Here is a 16,194-nt window from a genome sequence, read left to right as displayed (position 1 = left end):
CCGTTGAAGATGGAGGTGTTCTCTAGGGTCAGCATTTACAGGTATACCATCTAGTTGATTATGATTCCACCGTTGATTATGATCCATTGATTTTGATTCCATCGTTGATTATGATTCCCCCGTTGAAGATGGAGGTGTTCTCTAGGGTCAGCATTTACAGGTATACCATCTAGTTGATTATGATTCCACCGTTAATTATGATCCGTTGATTATGATTCAACCGTTGATTATGATTCCACCGTTGATTATGATTCCACCGTTGATTATGATTCCATGATTATGATTCGACCGTTTATTATGATTCCACCGTTGAAGATGGAGGTGTTCTCTAGGGTCAGCATGTACCGGTATACCATCTAGTTGATTATGATTCCACCGTTGATTATGATTACACCGTTGATTATGATTCCACCGTTGATTATGATTCCAACGTTGATTATGATTCCACTGTTGATTATGATTCCACCGTTGAAGATGGAGGTGTTCTCTAGCGTCAGCATTTACAGGTATACCATCTAGTTGATTATGATTCCACCATTGATTATGATCCATTGATTATGATTCCACCGTTGATTATGATTCCACCGTTGATTCTGATTCCACCATTGAAGATGGAGGTGTTCTCTAGGGTCAGCATGTACCGGTATACCATCTAGTTGATTATGATTCCACCGTTGATTATGATCCATTGATTATGATTCCATCGTTGATTATGATTCCACCGTTGAAGATGGAGGTGTTCTCTAGGGTCAGCATGTACCGGTATACCATCTAGATGATTATGATTCCACCGTTGATTATGATTCCACTGTTGATTATGATTCCACCGTTGAAGATGAAGGTGTTCTCTAGGTTCAGCATGTACATGTAAACCATCTAGTTAATTATGATTCCACCTTTGATTATGATTCCACTATTGATGATGGAGGTGTTCTCTAGGGTCAGCATGTACCGGAATACCATCTAGTTGATTATGATTCCACCGTTGAAGATGGAGGTGTTCTCTAGGGTCAGCATGCACAGGTATACCATCTAGTTGATTATGATTCCACCGTTGATTATGATTCCACTGTTGATTATGATTCCACCGTTGAAGATGAAGGTGTTCTCTAGGTTCAGCATGTACAGGTAAACCATCTAGTTAATTATGATTCCACCTTTGATTATGATTCCACTATTGATGATGGAGGTGTTCTCTAGGGTCAGCATGTACCGGTATACCATCTAGTTGATTATGATTCCACCGTTGATTATGATTCCACCGTTGAAGATGGAGGTGTTCTCTAGGGTCAGCATGTATAGGTATACCATCTAGGACCAACATTAACATGCTAACATCATGTATAGATACAATCACCCATGTACTGTACACAGGGACATTTCTGCTACCTTTTGACCATGCCTTTTCCGCCCTCCATAATAAGGGCGAATTTATGCTGACAGCAAATATCAGTACACACCATACAACTTGTGTACACACCATACAACTTGTGTACACACCAAACAACTTGTGTATGCACCATACAACTTGTGTACACAACATACAACTTATTTACACACCATACAACTTATGTACACAACATACAACTTGTGTACACACCATACAACTTGTGTACACACCATACAACTTGTGTTCACAACATACAACTTGTGTACACACCATACAACTTATGTACACACCATACAACTTGTGTACACAACATACAACTTGTGTACACAACATACAACTTGTGAAGGGCAAAATAAACATAAGGCGAACATTGATTTTATCGGCAGAGGGCAAATGTCTGACTGGGCGAATAGTTTCCCAGTTTACATTATACACTCCAGAATTACTCTAGGGTCTATATATACACTCCAGAATTACTCTAGGGTCAATATTTACACTCCAGGATTACTCTAGGGTCTATATATACACTCCAGAATTACTCTAGGATCTATATATACACTCCAGAATTATTCTAGGGTCTATATATATACACTCTAGGAGCAATAGATACACATACAACTTGTGTACACACCATACAACTTGTGTACACACCATACAACTTGTGTACACACCATACAACTTTTGTACACACCATACAACTTGTGTACACAACATACAACTTGTGTACACAACATACAACTTGTGAAGGGCAAAATAAACATAAGGCGAACATTGATTATATCGGCAGAGGGCAAATGTCTGACTGGGCGAATAGTTTCCAAGTTTACATTATACACTCCAGAATTACTCTAGGGTCTATATATACTCTCTAGAATTACTCTAGGGTCTATATATACACTCCAGAATTACTCTAGTGTCTATATATACACTCCAGAAGTACTCTAGGGTCTATATATACACTCCAGAATTACTCTAGGATCTATATATACACTCCAGAATTACTCTAGGGACTATATATACACTCCAGAATTACTCTAGGGTCAATATTTACACTCCAGGATTACTCTAGGGTCTATATATACACACCAGAATTACTCTAGGGTCAATATTTACACTCCAGGATTACTCTAGGGTCTATATATACACTCCAGAATTACTCTAGTGTCTATATATACACTCCAGAAGTACTCTAGGGTCTATATATACACTCCAGAATTACTCTAGTGTCTATATATACACTCCAGAATTACTCTAGGGTCTATATGTACACTCCAGAATTACTCTAGGGTCTATATATACCCTCCAGAATTAACTCTAGGGTCTATATATACACTCCAGAATTACTCTAGGGACTATATATACACTCCAGAATTACTCTAGGGTCTATATATATACACTCTAGGAGCAATAGATACTCTATGCTGAGGAAATCAACACATTATTGTATCATTGAATGCCAAAAAATACAAAAAGGTTAAGTCTTGATTTTAAAACATACAAAATTATTATTTATAAAGTTTTGAAATTAAAGTTTAGATAAACATTATATTTGACATTAAAACAACTATTACCTGCCATTGGACACCATAGAACTTTGAGATAAGGGATATATTCAGGGCAGCTGAGTTCATATTGACTAGAATTATAATTGGGCGTTATGAAAAGAAGCATGTCGCCTCAGTTCTGATCAATATACATTAATTTCCCCAAACAGATCCTCATTACTGCTAAAGAGTCTAGACATTGTAAGGCTGAGCTCAGGCTTGTACAGACATCAGACCTATCCAACCGGCCTCATCATATTACTGGGTTGGCTTTATTCCCTTTGGTACTGGTGTACTTCCTGGCTAGACAGATTCTGGGTAAGTCCAAATCTACCAGACAAAGGTTAGCGACCCCTTGGAACTGGCATCTCTCTCATTACACATCAGGGAATTGACAGATGGCCCATAACAATTGAGCCTTAGGGTGGAGCAATGCTACATATGTACCTTTAATTCTATCATGCCATACTTACATGTTAAATTAGCCCCGAGTAATATATATAGTCAACCTTCCCTGATACTTATAACATACTGTTACCATCATTGCAAGCTTCACATACAAACATCGGGATCAATATCATAGACAAGAGATGAAAGGCTTTAAAGAATTATAAAGATGCTTTTATATTTATGACTCATATTTATTCCAAAAAATATTTCAAAGGATATGCAGTATCAAAACGAAGTAAGTTATTGGTTACCAGTATTAAATATTCTGGTTGAAAGTCATAAAGCTAACTAGGAATGTAGCTTATTGACAGCGGTGTGTGTTATTGTCCAGGAATAGGTCTTACTGGCAGTGTAGGTAAGGATTAGTGAGAACATCCCTCAGCATCAGGACACATAGTGTTAGAGGAGAGCATTCCTCAGCATCAGGACATGTAGTGTTAGAGGAGGGTTATCTGTTAATTAGTAGAGACCCATATCTTACCAGGCTAGATGTAAACACACAGCTGACATGTAAACAATCCAGCCTCCCCATCTAGGTAGTGTGAATGTTTCAATATGCCCGAGACTAAGAAGGATATTGGTCTTCAGGACTGTAAGTATTTCAAACATTAGGAGACTTCAGGTTTATGTTTATTCAGGAAGTCTATATCTTATGTCTAGTTCTACAAACACTTTGTTTCTACTGATCTCCATGTACTAACTGTGTCCAGCAGATTGGTGATGCTTAGTTCTTGAATGAACACAGAAGTAGTTAGTATTTACACAATGATATTGTTCAGAAAGAAATAATAAGGTGGCTCGGTGGCACATGACAGGATATTTGGTTGACCATGTCGTTTTCTCGAATTAATCTGGTTTCATCATCCCACATAAGACAACAGTGCTTCTATCTAGTCCAACAAAAGTGATTGATATTAGGTGGGAAAAGTTGCTTCACATTTGTTGTGAAATAAATATTTATGGTTTTTGTAAAAGTGTGTTAGTTTTCTTAAAGATTTAATTATCAAAATAAAACAAATCTGCAAGTAATTTTTTCATCAAATCTAATTAAACAACATAACATTGTTCTCACCCTAATATGAAATTGAATCAGAAACCAAAATTGACAAAATAGCTATCATTCAATGATGTAAGGTTGTGTGACATTGATGGTTTTAATTTCCTTATTCCCTAAAGGTTCGGCTCTATTTATCATTGTTACATACCAATAGTCTCTCCCTCGCACAGTAGCAGCCTCAAACAGAAGCTGTGTGTCTGGCAACACACATGTTGATCCTGTGGAACGGCAGACCATTAAATAGAAATAATTAGGAAGGCTGTTAAACATGCAATGAAGGTTTGATTACGGGTGGCAGGTTGTGTAAATACAGAGCAGCAGGCTGTGTATTCTCAAAAATACCAAAGTTTTGATCTTGTGCCACAATTCCAGGATCACAAATTCCATGGAAATCTAGTGTGTATTCTCATGTAAACAGCAAGTCATTTGTATGTAATCTAGACTGATTGAATTGATATAGGCACCTGCCTAGGTAAACGGAGTATGAACTCTGAAGGGACAATACATCCCACTAGCATAGGAGCCCTATGTATGTAAAGTATGACACTAGGAGCCCCATGTATGTAAAGTATGACACTAGGAGCCCCATGTATATTAAGTATGACACTAGGAGCCCCATGTATGTAAAGTATGACACTAGGAGCCCCATGTATGTAAAGTGTTATGCGAAGAGGGATGGTCACACTGGGAGCCTCATATATATCAAATATGAATTAAAAAGGAATGAGGGCACTAACAGCCCTTTGTGTAAACGAGTATTATTCTGAAAGGTGGGATCGATCTGTATGAGAGCCCTTGTGTATAGAGAATAATTTCTAAATGGAGAGCTGGTTATATTAAGAGACTCATGTATAAAGAGAATAATTTCCAAAGGGAAAGGAGTCTCATTGAGAGCCTCTTGTTGAGAGAGGATAATTTCTAAAGGGAGAGGAGTCTCATTGAGAGCCTCATGTATAAAGAGAATAATTTCCAAAGGGAGAGGAGTCTCATTGAGAGCCTCATGTATAGAGAGAATAATTTCCAAAAGGAGAGGAGTCTCATTGAGAGCCTCATGTTGAGAGAGGATAATTTCTAAAGGGAGAGGAGTCTCATTGAGAGCCTCATGTATAAAGAGAATAATTTCCAAAAGGGGAGAGTCTCATTGAGAGCCTCATGTATAGAGAGAATAATTTCTAAAGGGAGAGGAGTCTCATTGAGAGCCTCGTGTATAAAGAGAATAATTTCCAAATGGAGAGGAGTCTCATTGAGAGCCTCATGTATAGAGACAATGATTTTTCAAGGGATGGGCCGGGGGTCTCATGGAGAGCCGCGTGTGTTAAGAGAATACTTTCTCAAGGGATGAGGTCTCATGGAGAGCCTCATGTGTATAGAGAATAATTTCTCTAGCGATGAGGTCTCAAGGAGAGCCTCATGTGTTAAGAGAATAGTTTCTAAAAAGAGAAGGGAGCAGCTAGAGCCCATGTCTATAGAATATGATTTTTTGAAGAATTAAGTATCTCATTGAGAGCCCTTTGTGTAAAGAGTATAATATGTAAGGGAAGGTTCTCATGATAAATGATGTCTTTGAAGAAAATAATGACAGATTACATAAAATCCATGCTGTCAAATGTTGTTGAACTCACAGGTACTATGTCACTAGAGGCAATGGTGTATGTACCATGTCACTAGAGGCAATGGTGTCTGTACCATGTCACTAGAGGCAATGATGTCTATACCATATCACTAGAGGCAATGATGTCTATACCATATCACTAGAAGCAATGGTGTCTGTACCATGTGACTAGAGGCAATGGTGTCTGTACCATGTCACAAGAGGCAATGGTGTCTGTGCCATATCACTAGAGACAATGGTGTCTTTACCATATCACTAGAGGCAATGGTGTCTGCACCATGTCACTAGAGGCAATGATGTCTATACCATGTCACTAGAGGCAATGGTGTCTGTACCATGTCACTAGAGGCAATGATGTCTATACCATATCACTAGAGGCAATGATGTCTATACCATATCACTAGAAGCAATGGTGTCTGTACCATGTGACTAGAGGCAATGGTGTCTGTACCATGTCACAAGAGGCAATGGTGTCTGTGCCATATCACTAGAGACAATGGTGTCTTTACCATATCACTAGAGGCAATGGTGTCTGCACCATGTCACTAGAGGCAATGATGTCTATACCATGTCACTAGAGACAATGGTGTCTGCACCATGTCACTAGAGGCAATGATGTCTATACCATATCACTAGAGGCAATGGTGTCTATACCATATCACTAGAAGCAATGATGTCTATACCATATCACTAGAGGCAATGATGTCTATACCATATCACTAGAAGCAATGATGTCTATACCATATCACTAGAGGCAATGATGTCTATACCATATCACTAGAAGCAATGATGTCTATACCATATCACTAGAGGCAATGATGTCTATACCATATCACTAGAAGCAATGATGTCTATACCATATCACTAGAGGCAATGATGTCTATACCATATCACTAGAAGCAATGATGTCTATACCATATCACTAGAGGCAATGATGTCTATACCATATCACTAGAAGCAATGATGTCTATACCATATCACTAGAGGCAATGATGTCTATACCATATCACTAGAAGCAATGATGTCTATACCATGTCACTAGAGGCAATGGTGTCTGTACCATGTCACTAGAGACAATGGTGTCTGTGCCATGTCACTAGAGGCAATGATGTCTATACCATGTCACTAGAGGCAATGGTGTCTGTGCCATATCACTAGAGACAATGGTGTCTGTACCATATCACTAGAGGCAATGGTGTCTGTGCCATATCACTAGAGACAATGGTGTCTGTACCATGTCACTAGAGGCAATGGTGTCTGTACCATGTCACAAGAGGCAATGGTGTCTGCACCATGTCACTGGAGGTAATGGTGTCTGTACTATGTCACTAGAGGCAATGGTGCCTGTACCATGTCACTAGAGGTAATGGTGTATGTACCATGTCACTAGAGGTAATGGTGTCTGTACCATGTCACTGGAGGTAATGGTGTCTGTACCATGTCACTGGAGGTAATGGTGTCGGTACCATGTCACTAGAGACAATAGTGTCAGATATCATTGAAGGCAATGGTTTGAGATGTCATTGGTTCTAAAAAGTAATGAATGTCTTTGTACATTCACTTTATTGTCTTACAACACATTAAATGTGATGATGTTGTCATTACAGTCCGAGCTGATGGAGCCAATGATGGAGGGTCTGTTGGATGCTGTGGATACATCCTGTGGTTCCTGTCCCTTGTGGTGATTGCCTTGACCTTTCCTGTCTCACTGTGCCTTTGTATCAAGGTAGGAAACCTTTCCTGTCTCACTGTGCCTTTGTTTAAAGGTCGGAAACCTTTCCTGTCTCACCGTGCCTTTGTATCAAGGTAGCCTGTCCCTTGTGGTGATTGCCTTGACCTTTCCTGTCTCACTGTGCCTTTGTATGAAGGTAGGAAACCTTTCCTGTCTCTCTTTGCCTTTGTATCAAGGTATGAAACCTTTCCTGTCTCACTGTGCCTTTGTATCAAGGTAAGAAACCTTTCCTGTCTCCCTGTGCCTTTGTTTAAAGGTAGGTTTGTATCAAGGTAGGAAACCTTTCCTCTCTCACTGTGCCTTTGTATTAAGGTAGGAACCCTTTCCTGTCTTACTGTGCCTTTGTATCAAGGGAGGAAACCTTTCTGTCTTACTGTGCCCTTGTATCAAGGTAGGAAACCTTTCTGTCTTACTGTGCCCTTGTATCAAGGTAGGAAACCTTTTCTGTCTCTCTATGCCTGTGTATCAAGGGAGGAAACCTTTCTGTCTTACTGTGCCCTTGTATCAAGGTAGGAAACCTTTCCTGTCTCACTGTGCCTTTGTATTAAGGTAGGAAACCTTTCCTGTCTTACTGTGCCTTTGTATCATGGTAGGAAAACTTTTCTGTGTCTTTATGCCTGTGTATCAAGGCAGGAAATCTTTCCTGTCTCTCTTTGCCTTTGTATCAAGGTAGGAAACCTTTCCTGTCTCACTGTGCCTTTGTATCAAGGTAGGAAACCTTTCCTGTCTCTCTGTGCCTTTGTATCAAGGGAGGAAACCTTCCCTGTCTCTTTATACATTTTTATCAAGGCAGGAAACCTTTCCTGTCTCTCTATGCCTTTGTATCAAGGTAGGAAACCTTTCCTGACTCACTGTGCCTTTGTAGCAAGTTAGGAAACCTTTCCTGTCTCTCAGCCTTTGTATCAAGGTAGGAAACCTTTCCTGTCTCACTATGCCTTTGTATCAAGTTAGGAAACCTTTCCTGTCTCTCAGCCTTTGTATCAAGGTAGGAAACCTTTCCTGTCTCACTGTGCCTTTGTATCAAGGTAAAACCCTTTCTGTCTCACTGTGCCTTTGTATTAAGGTAGGAACCCTTTCCTGTCTCACTGTGCCTTTGTGTAAAGGTAGGAAACCTTTCCTGTCTCACTGTGCCTTTGTATCAAGGTAGGAAACCTTTCCGGTCTCACTGTGCCTTTGTATCAAGGTAGGAAACCTTTCCTGTCTCACTGCCTTTGTATCAAGGTAGGAAACATTTCCTGCCTTACTGTGCCTTTGTATCAAGGTAGGAAACCTTTCCTGTCTCACTGTGCCTTTGTATCAAGGTAAAACCTTTTCCTGTCTCACTGTGCCTTTGTATTAAGGTAGGAAACCTTTCCTGTCTCACTGTGCCTTTGTATCAAGGGAGGAAACCTTCCCTGTCTCACTGTGCCATTGTATCAAGGCAGGAAACCTTCCCTGTCTCTCTATACATTTTTATCAAGGCAGGAAACCTTTCCTGTCTCTCTATGCCTTTGTATCAAGGTAGGAAACCTTTTCTGTCTCACTGTGCCTTTGTATCAAGGTAAAACCCTTTCCCGTCTCACTGTGCCTTTGTAAAAAGGTAGGAAACCTTTCTTGTCTCACTGTGCCTTTGTGTAAAGGTAGGAAACCTTTCCTGTGTCACTGTGCCTTTGTGTAAAGGTAGGAAACCTTTCCTGTCTCACTGTGCCTTTGTATCAAGGTAACAAACCTTTCCTGTCTCACTGTGCCTTTGTATCAAGGTAAGAAACCTTTCCTGTCTCACTGTGCCTTTGTTTAAAGGTAGGAAACCTTTCCTGTCTCACTGTGCCTTTGTATCAAGGTAGGAAACCTTTCCTGTCTCACTGTGCCTTTGTTTCAAGGTAGGAAACCTTTCCTGTCTCACTGCCTTTGTATCAAGGTAGGAAACCTTTCCTGCCTTACTGTACCTTTGTATCAAGGTAGGAAACCTTTCCTGTCTCACTGTGCCTTTGTATCAAGGTAAAACCCTTTCCTGTCTCACTGTGCCTTCGTATTAAGGTAGGAAACCTTTCCTGTCTCACTGTGCCTTTTTATCAAGGTAGGAAACCTTCCCTGTCTCACTGTGCCTTTGTATCAAGGTAGGAAACCTTTCCTGTCTCACTGTGCCTTTGTATCAAGTTAGGAAACCTTTCCTGTCTCACTGTGCCTTTGTATCAAGGTAAGAAACCTTTCCTGTCTCACTGTGCCTTTGTTTAAAGGTAGGAAACCTTTCCTGTCTCACCGTGCCTTTGTATCAAGGTAGGAAACCTTTCCTGTCTCACTGTGCCTTTGTATCAAGGTAGGAAACCGTTCCTGTCTTACTGTGCCTTTGTATCAAGGTAGGAAACTTGAGCTCACTATATCAGTCATTGGATGATGAACTCCTGGGTCTAATGTAATGTGTAGTTTAATTATGTATGTCTGATTACTCGTTTCATGAAGAATTCTTGACATTGGCTCCCCTGGCACAAATGTCTTGAAAACTTAAACAACTTCTAAAGAACCACAAACCTGGAAGTTACATAAGATCTATAGCTATGTTGGTGTAAGGGACTGTCTTGATAACTTACCTTATCTCACATTCAAAGTCGGAGGGAACAAAGTGGTGAGTACTGATACCCTAGTACCTGTGTCATTATAGGAGGTACTGATACCCTAGTACCTGTGTCATTACAGGAGGTACTGATACTCTAGTACCTGTGTCAGTACAGGAGGTACTGATACCCTAGTACCTGTGTCATTACAGGAGGTACTGATACCCTAGTACCTGTATGTGTCAGTACAGGAGGTACTGATACCCTAGTACCTGTGTCAGTACAGCAGGTACTGATACCCTAGTACCAGTGTCATTATAGGAGGTACTGATACCCTAGTACCTGTGTCAGTACAGGAGGTACTGATACCCTAGTACCTGTGTCATTACAGGAGGTACTGATACCCTAGTACCTGTGTCATTACAGGAGGTACTGATACCCTAGTACCTGTGTCATTACAGGAGGTACTGATACCCTAGTACCTGTGTCATTACAGGAGGTACTGATACCCTAGTACCTGTGTCATTACAGGAGGTACTGATACCCTAGTACCTGTGTCATTACAGGAGGTACTGATACCCTAGTACCTGTGTCATTACAGGAGGTACTGATACCCTAGTACCTGTGTCATTACAGGAGGTACTGATACCCTAGTACCTGTGTCATTACAGGAGGTACTGATACCCTAGTACCTGTGTCATTACAGGAGGTACTGATACCCTAGTACCTGTGTCATTACAGGAGGTACTGATACCCTAGTACCTGTGTCATTACAGGAGGTACTGATACCCTAGTACCTGTGTCATTACAGGAGGAGGTGTTACTACTGTAACTGGTGAGGCTCTATAACACATTTTTACAAGGCACTTGTGATCTGAAAATAGTGGAAATATTTTCTTATTCTTGTCTTGTTCCAAAAGCACATGTGATACAGGTCACATAGACCTCTTGCTTTCAATAAACTGACAGCTTGTATACCATGACTTTTACATAGTTACTGAAGCAATACTCCAAACTGAAGATTGAGGGTGATTTTGTTATAGCGCCTGTATTGCCTGTATCTGTATGTATCCAGATTCTTCTCAGTACACTGAGTATTAGCTGTCTTCAGAAACTCAAATCTCATACACACCTTTCTTGCCCAAAATGTTTACTTTGGATTGATATTTAAGGTCAAACTTCTAAAGGTCAAGAATACTGTTACTATAAAAAGAAATTCAGATTCTGCACAATATCTTTAGTTCCCTTGATACCAAATTTCCGTGTTTTAAGTGCTAAGGGTATAATGTCGCTCTCTCTACAATGTACAAGTAAATTTAGCAGCTCCTTCAACTCCAAGCAATCTCATCCCTCTAATACACTGGGGGATACGTGTTGCTCTGTCATACTATTGTTATACTGAAACAAGATCAATACCTTAACAGATGCGCCCCTAAACTACCATTTAAAGTATATTGTTTAATGATGGACATCATAGCATTGACAATGATCTCAAAACCAATGAAATGAAACCAGAATATCATATAGAACTGTATCTTTTATGTCACAGAATATATGCAATAGAAAATAATCAAACTGCTAAATGTATAACTGTGTTAATACAATGATAGGATACTTGTACATGTATATCTTGATTATGATGACATTAACAGGTGGTACAGGAGTATGAACGAGCGGTCATCTTCAGACTGGGTCGACTGGTCAAGGGCGGGGCAAAGGGCCCAGGTTTGTACAATATGTATATCATTGTTGCTCTTCTTAGGTTTCCAAAGTCCAAAGGATAAAGAGCTTGTCAAGTCATTGCAAGACAACTCCAAACATCTTATGTCTAATTTGTCAAGTCATTGCAAGACAACTCCAAACATCTTATGTCTAATTTGTCAAGTCATTCCAGGACAACTCCAAACATCTTATGTCTTTTGTCAAGTCAATTTAGTGCATCTCCATACACAGGATTGCATTTGAAATTGAAAAATTAAAACTTGACCTTATTTTAAAGATTGTAACCTTTCTAGACTTTATACACGATCTATATTTCATTCTGGCATTTTTGTTCAGAGTTATGCCCCTTCACATGAATATTTGTCCTGACCACTTTACCTAAAGTGCAGCATAGATTTTAATTAAACTATGAACACTCATAATTTATTTATTCATAGAATTTGTGAATATTGTTAATTTGTCTATTACAAACAATCTTTAGTCCTGAGGAGGTTCAGGGTATCGTCAGTCTGTAGCTTACAGTTCTAGTTTTAACAGAACCTGCATGGCGAGTGACTTCAACAAAAAGATCCCAATAATATCCTTACATCAAATATTGTTTTCTTGTTTAGATTCTGGTCAGAAACCTCATGTCTAAACACTGTTTACATACACAGTCAGAAACCTAATGTCTAAACACTGTTTACATACATGTACACGGTCAGAAACCTCATGTCTAAGCACTGTTTACATACATGGTCAGAAACCTCATGTCTAAACACTGTTTACATACACAGTCAGAAACCTCATGCCTAAACACTGTTTACATACATGGTCAGAAACCTCATGTCTAAACACTGTTTACATAAAGGTGTCATTCTAAACACTGTTTACATACACCAATTCAGACCTGTATGCTATAGGCTGCATACTTCTGTCCCCAAATATCATAAAACAAGTTTAAATAACTTACAATACATGTCACCGTATATTATGACACTGTTCCTGAGAGGTTAAAGGGTAGGGTTAATCACTGTAAAGAACTAGATGTATTATCTGCTGAAGTGGACAGAAATTCTCATTGAATTGGGAACCATTTTTACTACCCTGCCAAATTGGGTTGTCGTGGAGGTAATATATTTAAGACCCTGCTTACTTTGGGTATTTGTCATCCAACTTTGTTTGGTTCAAAGGAAAAATTATGAAAACCAAAATAAATTCAAACTAAATTGTAAAGTCAAGCACATTGCTGATTTCGTAAGTTTAAAAGAACATTGAAAATAAAAATTGTATGAAGATTGTACAATAATATAGAATAATAAAGACTGCTAATGTAAATTTGAGTAAGGTTTTATTAATTTGTGTTGCTTGGTTACAGGTCTGTTCTTCGTCATGCCCTGTATTGATTCCTACACCAAAGTGGACATCAGGACGGTGTCCTTTGATGTACCCCCTCAGGAGGTAAGGGTCTGGAGTGTATCTGGCATCTCATTAAAGTCACTATCATGTAAGGATTAAAATGTTTATTTGTTACATTCATGAAAATATGTACCAAACATATTCTCATGATGCACATTAGTGTCTCCTGGAGGGTATGTTTGAATCACATACCAACATAAATGTGAAAAATATGCATTTCAATCCTTATATTTATGTTCAAAACAAGTTTCCTTTCTGCATCTTTTTTTTGGTCATTTTTATGCATTTTAATAAACTGCTTTACCAATTTGGAATAAGATTCATCAGTTTTGTATGAATAATTAAGGCTAAGTTTGTTGTGAAAAGAAAAAGGAAATTGGAAACTTTCTTTTGCACTCTTTGTTTGACAAAGGAAACAGACGATTTTGAAAGCTCGCAAAACAAGTTTTCAACTATTATTTGTTCAAAACAAGCTTTGTCTTTATGCTTTACCAATTTGTGGACAGACATTTTTGTGAGAACAAGGTCGTGAATGTTACTTATAAATATTGTTTATAAAATTTATGTTGATCAAACCAGAAATGTCCCTAGAGTACTCTGACAGAATCAGAATTGACCTCTAAATCTGCTCTGGTTATTTGACCAGTACCATTGTCAGTCACCTTATTTCAATTAAGAATCCAATTTTGGAGACTGCTTTATATCTTTTATAGTGATATCATAATTAGATATTGTCCGATTCTGTCAGAATATTCCCCAGTACAAATCAATATGATCATCCCCTGAGTGTGGACTGGGACTTGCTGAAGCTGTTAGGTGCTGGGGTCATACATTACTCCAGACATCTAATCGTTTTAGCACTCTTCTGTTTTAGACAAATGTTATCAGTAAGTAGATGTTAAGATACTGGTATCTGACACCGCGCTGACAGATTTATCGTTAAACATATTGCTATCTCCTTCATAGACACAAAGATAACTGTATTCTGAATGTTTACCTGCAAGTTAATGCTATAAACAAACTAAGATTAGCAGAAGGCGTCCAAATAGTAGATTGGTTAGAAAAATCTCAGCTAGGAAGGGAATACAATTTCTACAAATGGTGACAAACCTGAATTTTAAATTGAACTGTAGCCATGAATCGCTACCAATGGCAGCTAGGATTTGCCATTTCAAAGGTTGATAACCCTAACTCTGAGCCTCCCCATTTACTTATATTTGAGATAATTCCCTATCTACTTTACAAGTTGGTGCCTACCCTAAATTTTTATGTACAACTTTTTATCAGCATTGATTAAGTCACTATATATCGACTTTATATAACCTACTATGTATATAACCTACTATGTATAACTGTTATTTAATAAAAAGATATGATAATTTGGTGGTGGGCTTGCCAGTGTCCACTATATACAAACTGGGACTTTAGCTGTAATTTGGTGGTGGGCTTGCCAGTGTCCACTATATATAAACTGGGACTTTCGCTGTTATTTGGTGGTTGGCTTGCCAGTGTCCACTATATATCAACTGGGACTTAAGCTGTAATTTGGTGGTTGGCTTGCAAGTGTCCACTATATACAAACTGGGACTTTAGCTGTAATTTGGTGGTGGGTTTGCCAGTGTCCACTATATATAAACTGGGACTTAAGCTGTAATTTGGTGGTTGGCTTGCCATTGTCCACTATATATAAACTGGGACTTTAGCTGTAATTTGGTGGTTGGCTTGCCAGTGTCCACTATATATAAACTGGGACTTAAGCTGTAAATTGGTGGTGGGTTTGCCAGTGTCCACTATATATAAACTGGGACTTTAGCTGTAATTTGGTGGTGGGTTTGCCAGTGTCCACTATATACAAACTGGGACTTTCGCTGTTATTTGGTGGTTGGCTTGCCAGTGTCCACTATATATAAACTGGGACTTTAGCTGTAATTTTTAGCAAGTTTTGGACCATTTGCGTGCACCTTTCTGTTGAGAAAAACCATGATCCTCATACATAGGCGGTGAAAAACCATGATCCTCATACATAGGCGGAGAAAAACCATGATCCTCATACGTAGGCGGACATTTCCCTGACATCATGCTCTAGGATCTTATTTTACATACTTTAGCTGCATTATGTGTGATACTCCTATCTCCTAGCAACACGGAACTGTCTCCATCCCAGTGTCATAACAGCCTGGTTATCCAGACAAATACACAGCAACTTCACTCCCATTTCACTTAATTAGAGAAGGAGTGACACATGTAGTTATTTTAAGCAAAATGTAGGCTCAGAGATTGAGAATTAGTAAGAAATGGCATATTTTTACAGAATCTTTGAACAGGGGGCTTTGGTTGCATTTAGTAAAAGTACAAGCTGTTTTCATGGCAATAAGAATTACCCAAAATGCAATAATTGCATTTCCAAATAGACTATCTTAGCTCCTCCACACAGTAAGACTGTTTAAGACTGGTTTTAGGATTAATGAAATCTATTAGCTGTAGATACAATTTACAGCCCTGGTCATACATGATGCCTAGAGCCTTTGACATCCCTGGTCATACATGATGCCTAGAGCCTTTGAAATCCCTGGTCAGACATGATACCTAAAGTGTTTGACATCCCTGGTCAGACTTGAGACCTAGAGTGTTTGACATCCCTGGTCAGACATGAGACCTAGAGTGTTTGACATCCCTGGTCAGACATGATACCTAGAGCATTTGAAATCCCTGGTCAGACATGAGACCTAGAGTGTTTGACATCCCTGGTCAGACATGA

General features: G+C 39.1%; 1 protein-coding gene across 1 annotated transcript in view; it reads left to right on the top strand.

The window, feature by feature from the left end:
• Positions 1-16,194, top strand: part of LOC110441378 (mechanosensory protein 2-like) — a gene marked incomplete at its 3' end in the record, with an annotated part of 20,769 nt that overhangs the window by 3,933 nt on the left and 642 nt on the right. Inside the window, exons 2-4 of the mRNA XM_021484496.1 lie at positions 7,661-7,779; positions 11,969-12,041; positions 13,396-13,478. Coding sequence (XP_021340171.1) covers positions 7,661-7,779; positions 11,969-12,041; positions 13,396-13,478 — 275 coding nt within the window. The remainder of the gene's footprint in view (positions 1-7,660; positions 7,780-11,968; positions 12,042-13,395; positions 13,479-16,194) is intronic.

This window comes from Mizuhopecten yessoensis, unplaced genomic scaffold, assembly GCF_002113885.1.
Source record: "Mizuhopecten yessoensis strain PY_sf001 unplaced genomic scaffold, ASM211388v2 scaffold715915, whole genome shotgun sequence".
NCBI lineage: Eukaryota > Metazoa > Mollusca > Bivalvia > Pectinida > Pectinidae > Mizuhopecten > Mizuhopecten yessoensis.
This window is presented reverse-complemented; position numbering and strand designations above follow the sequence as displayed.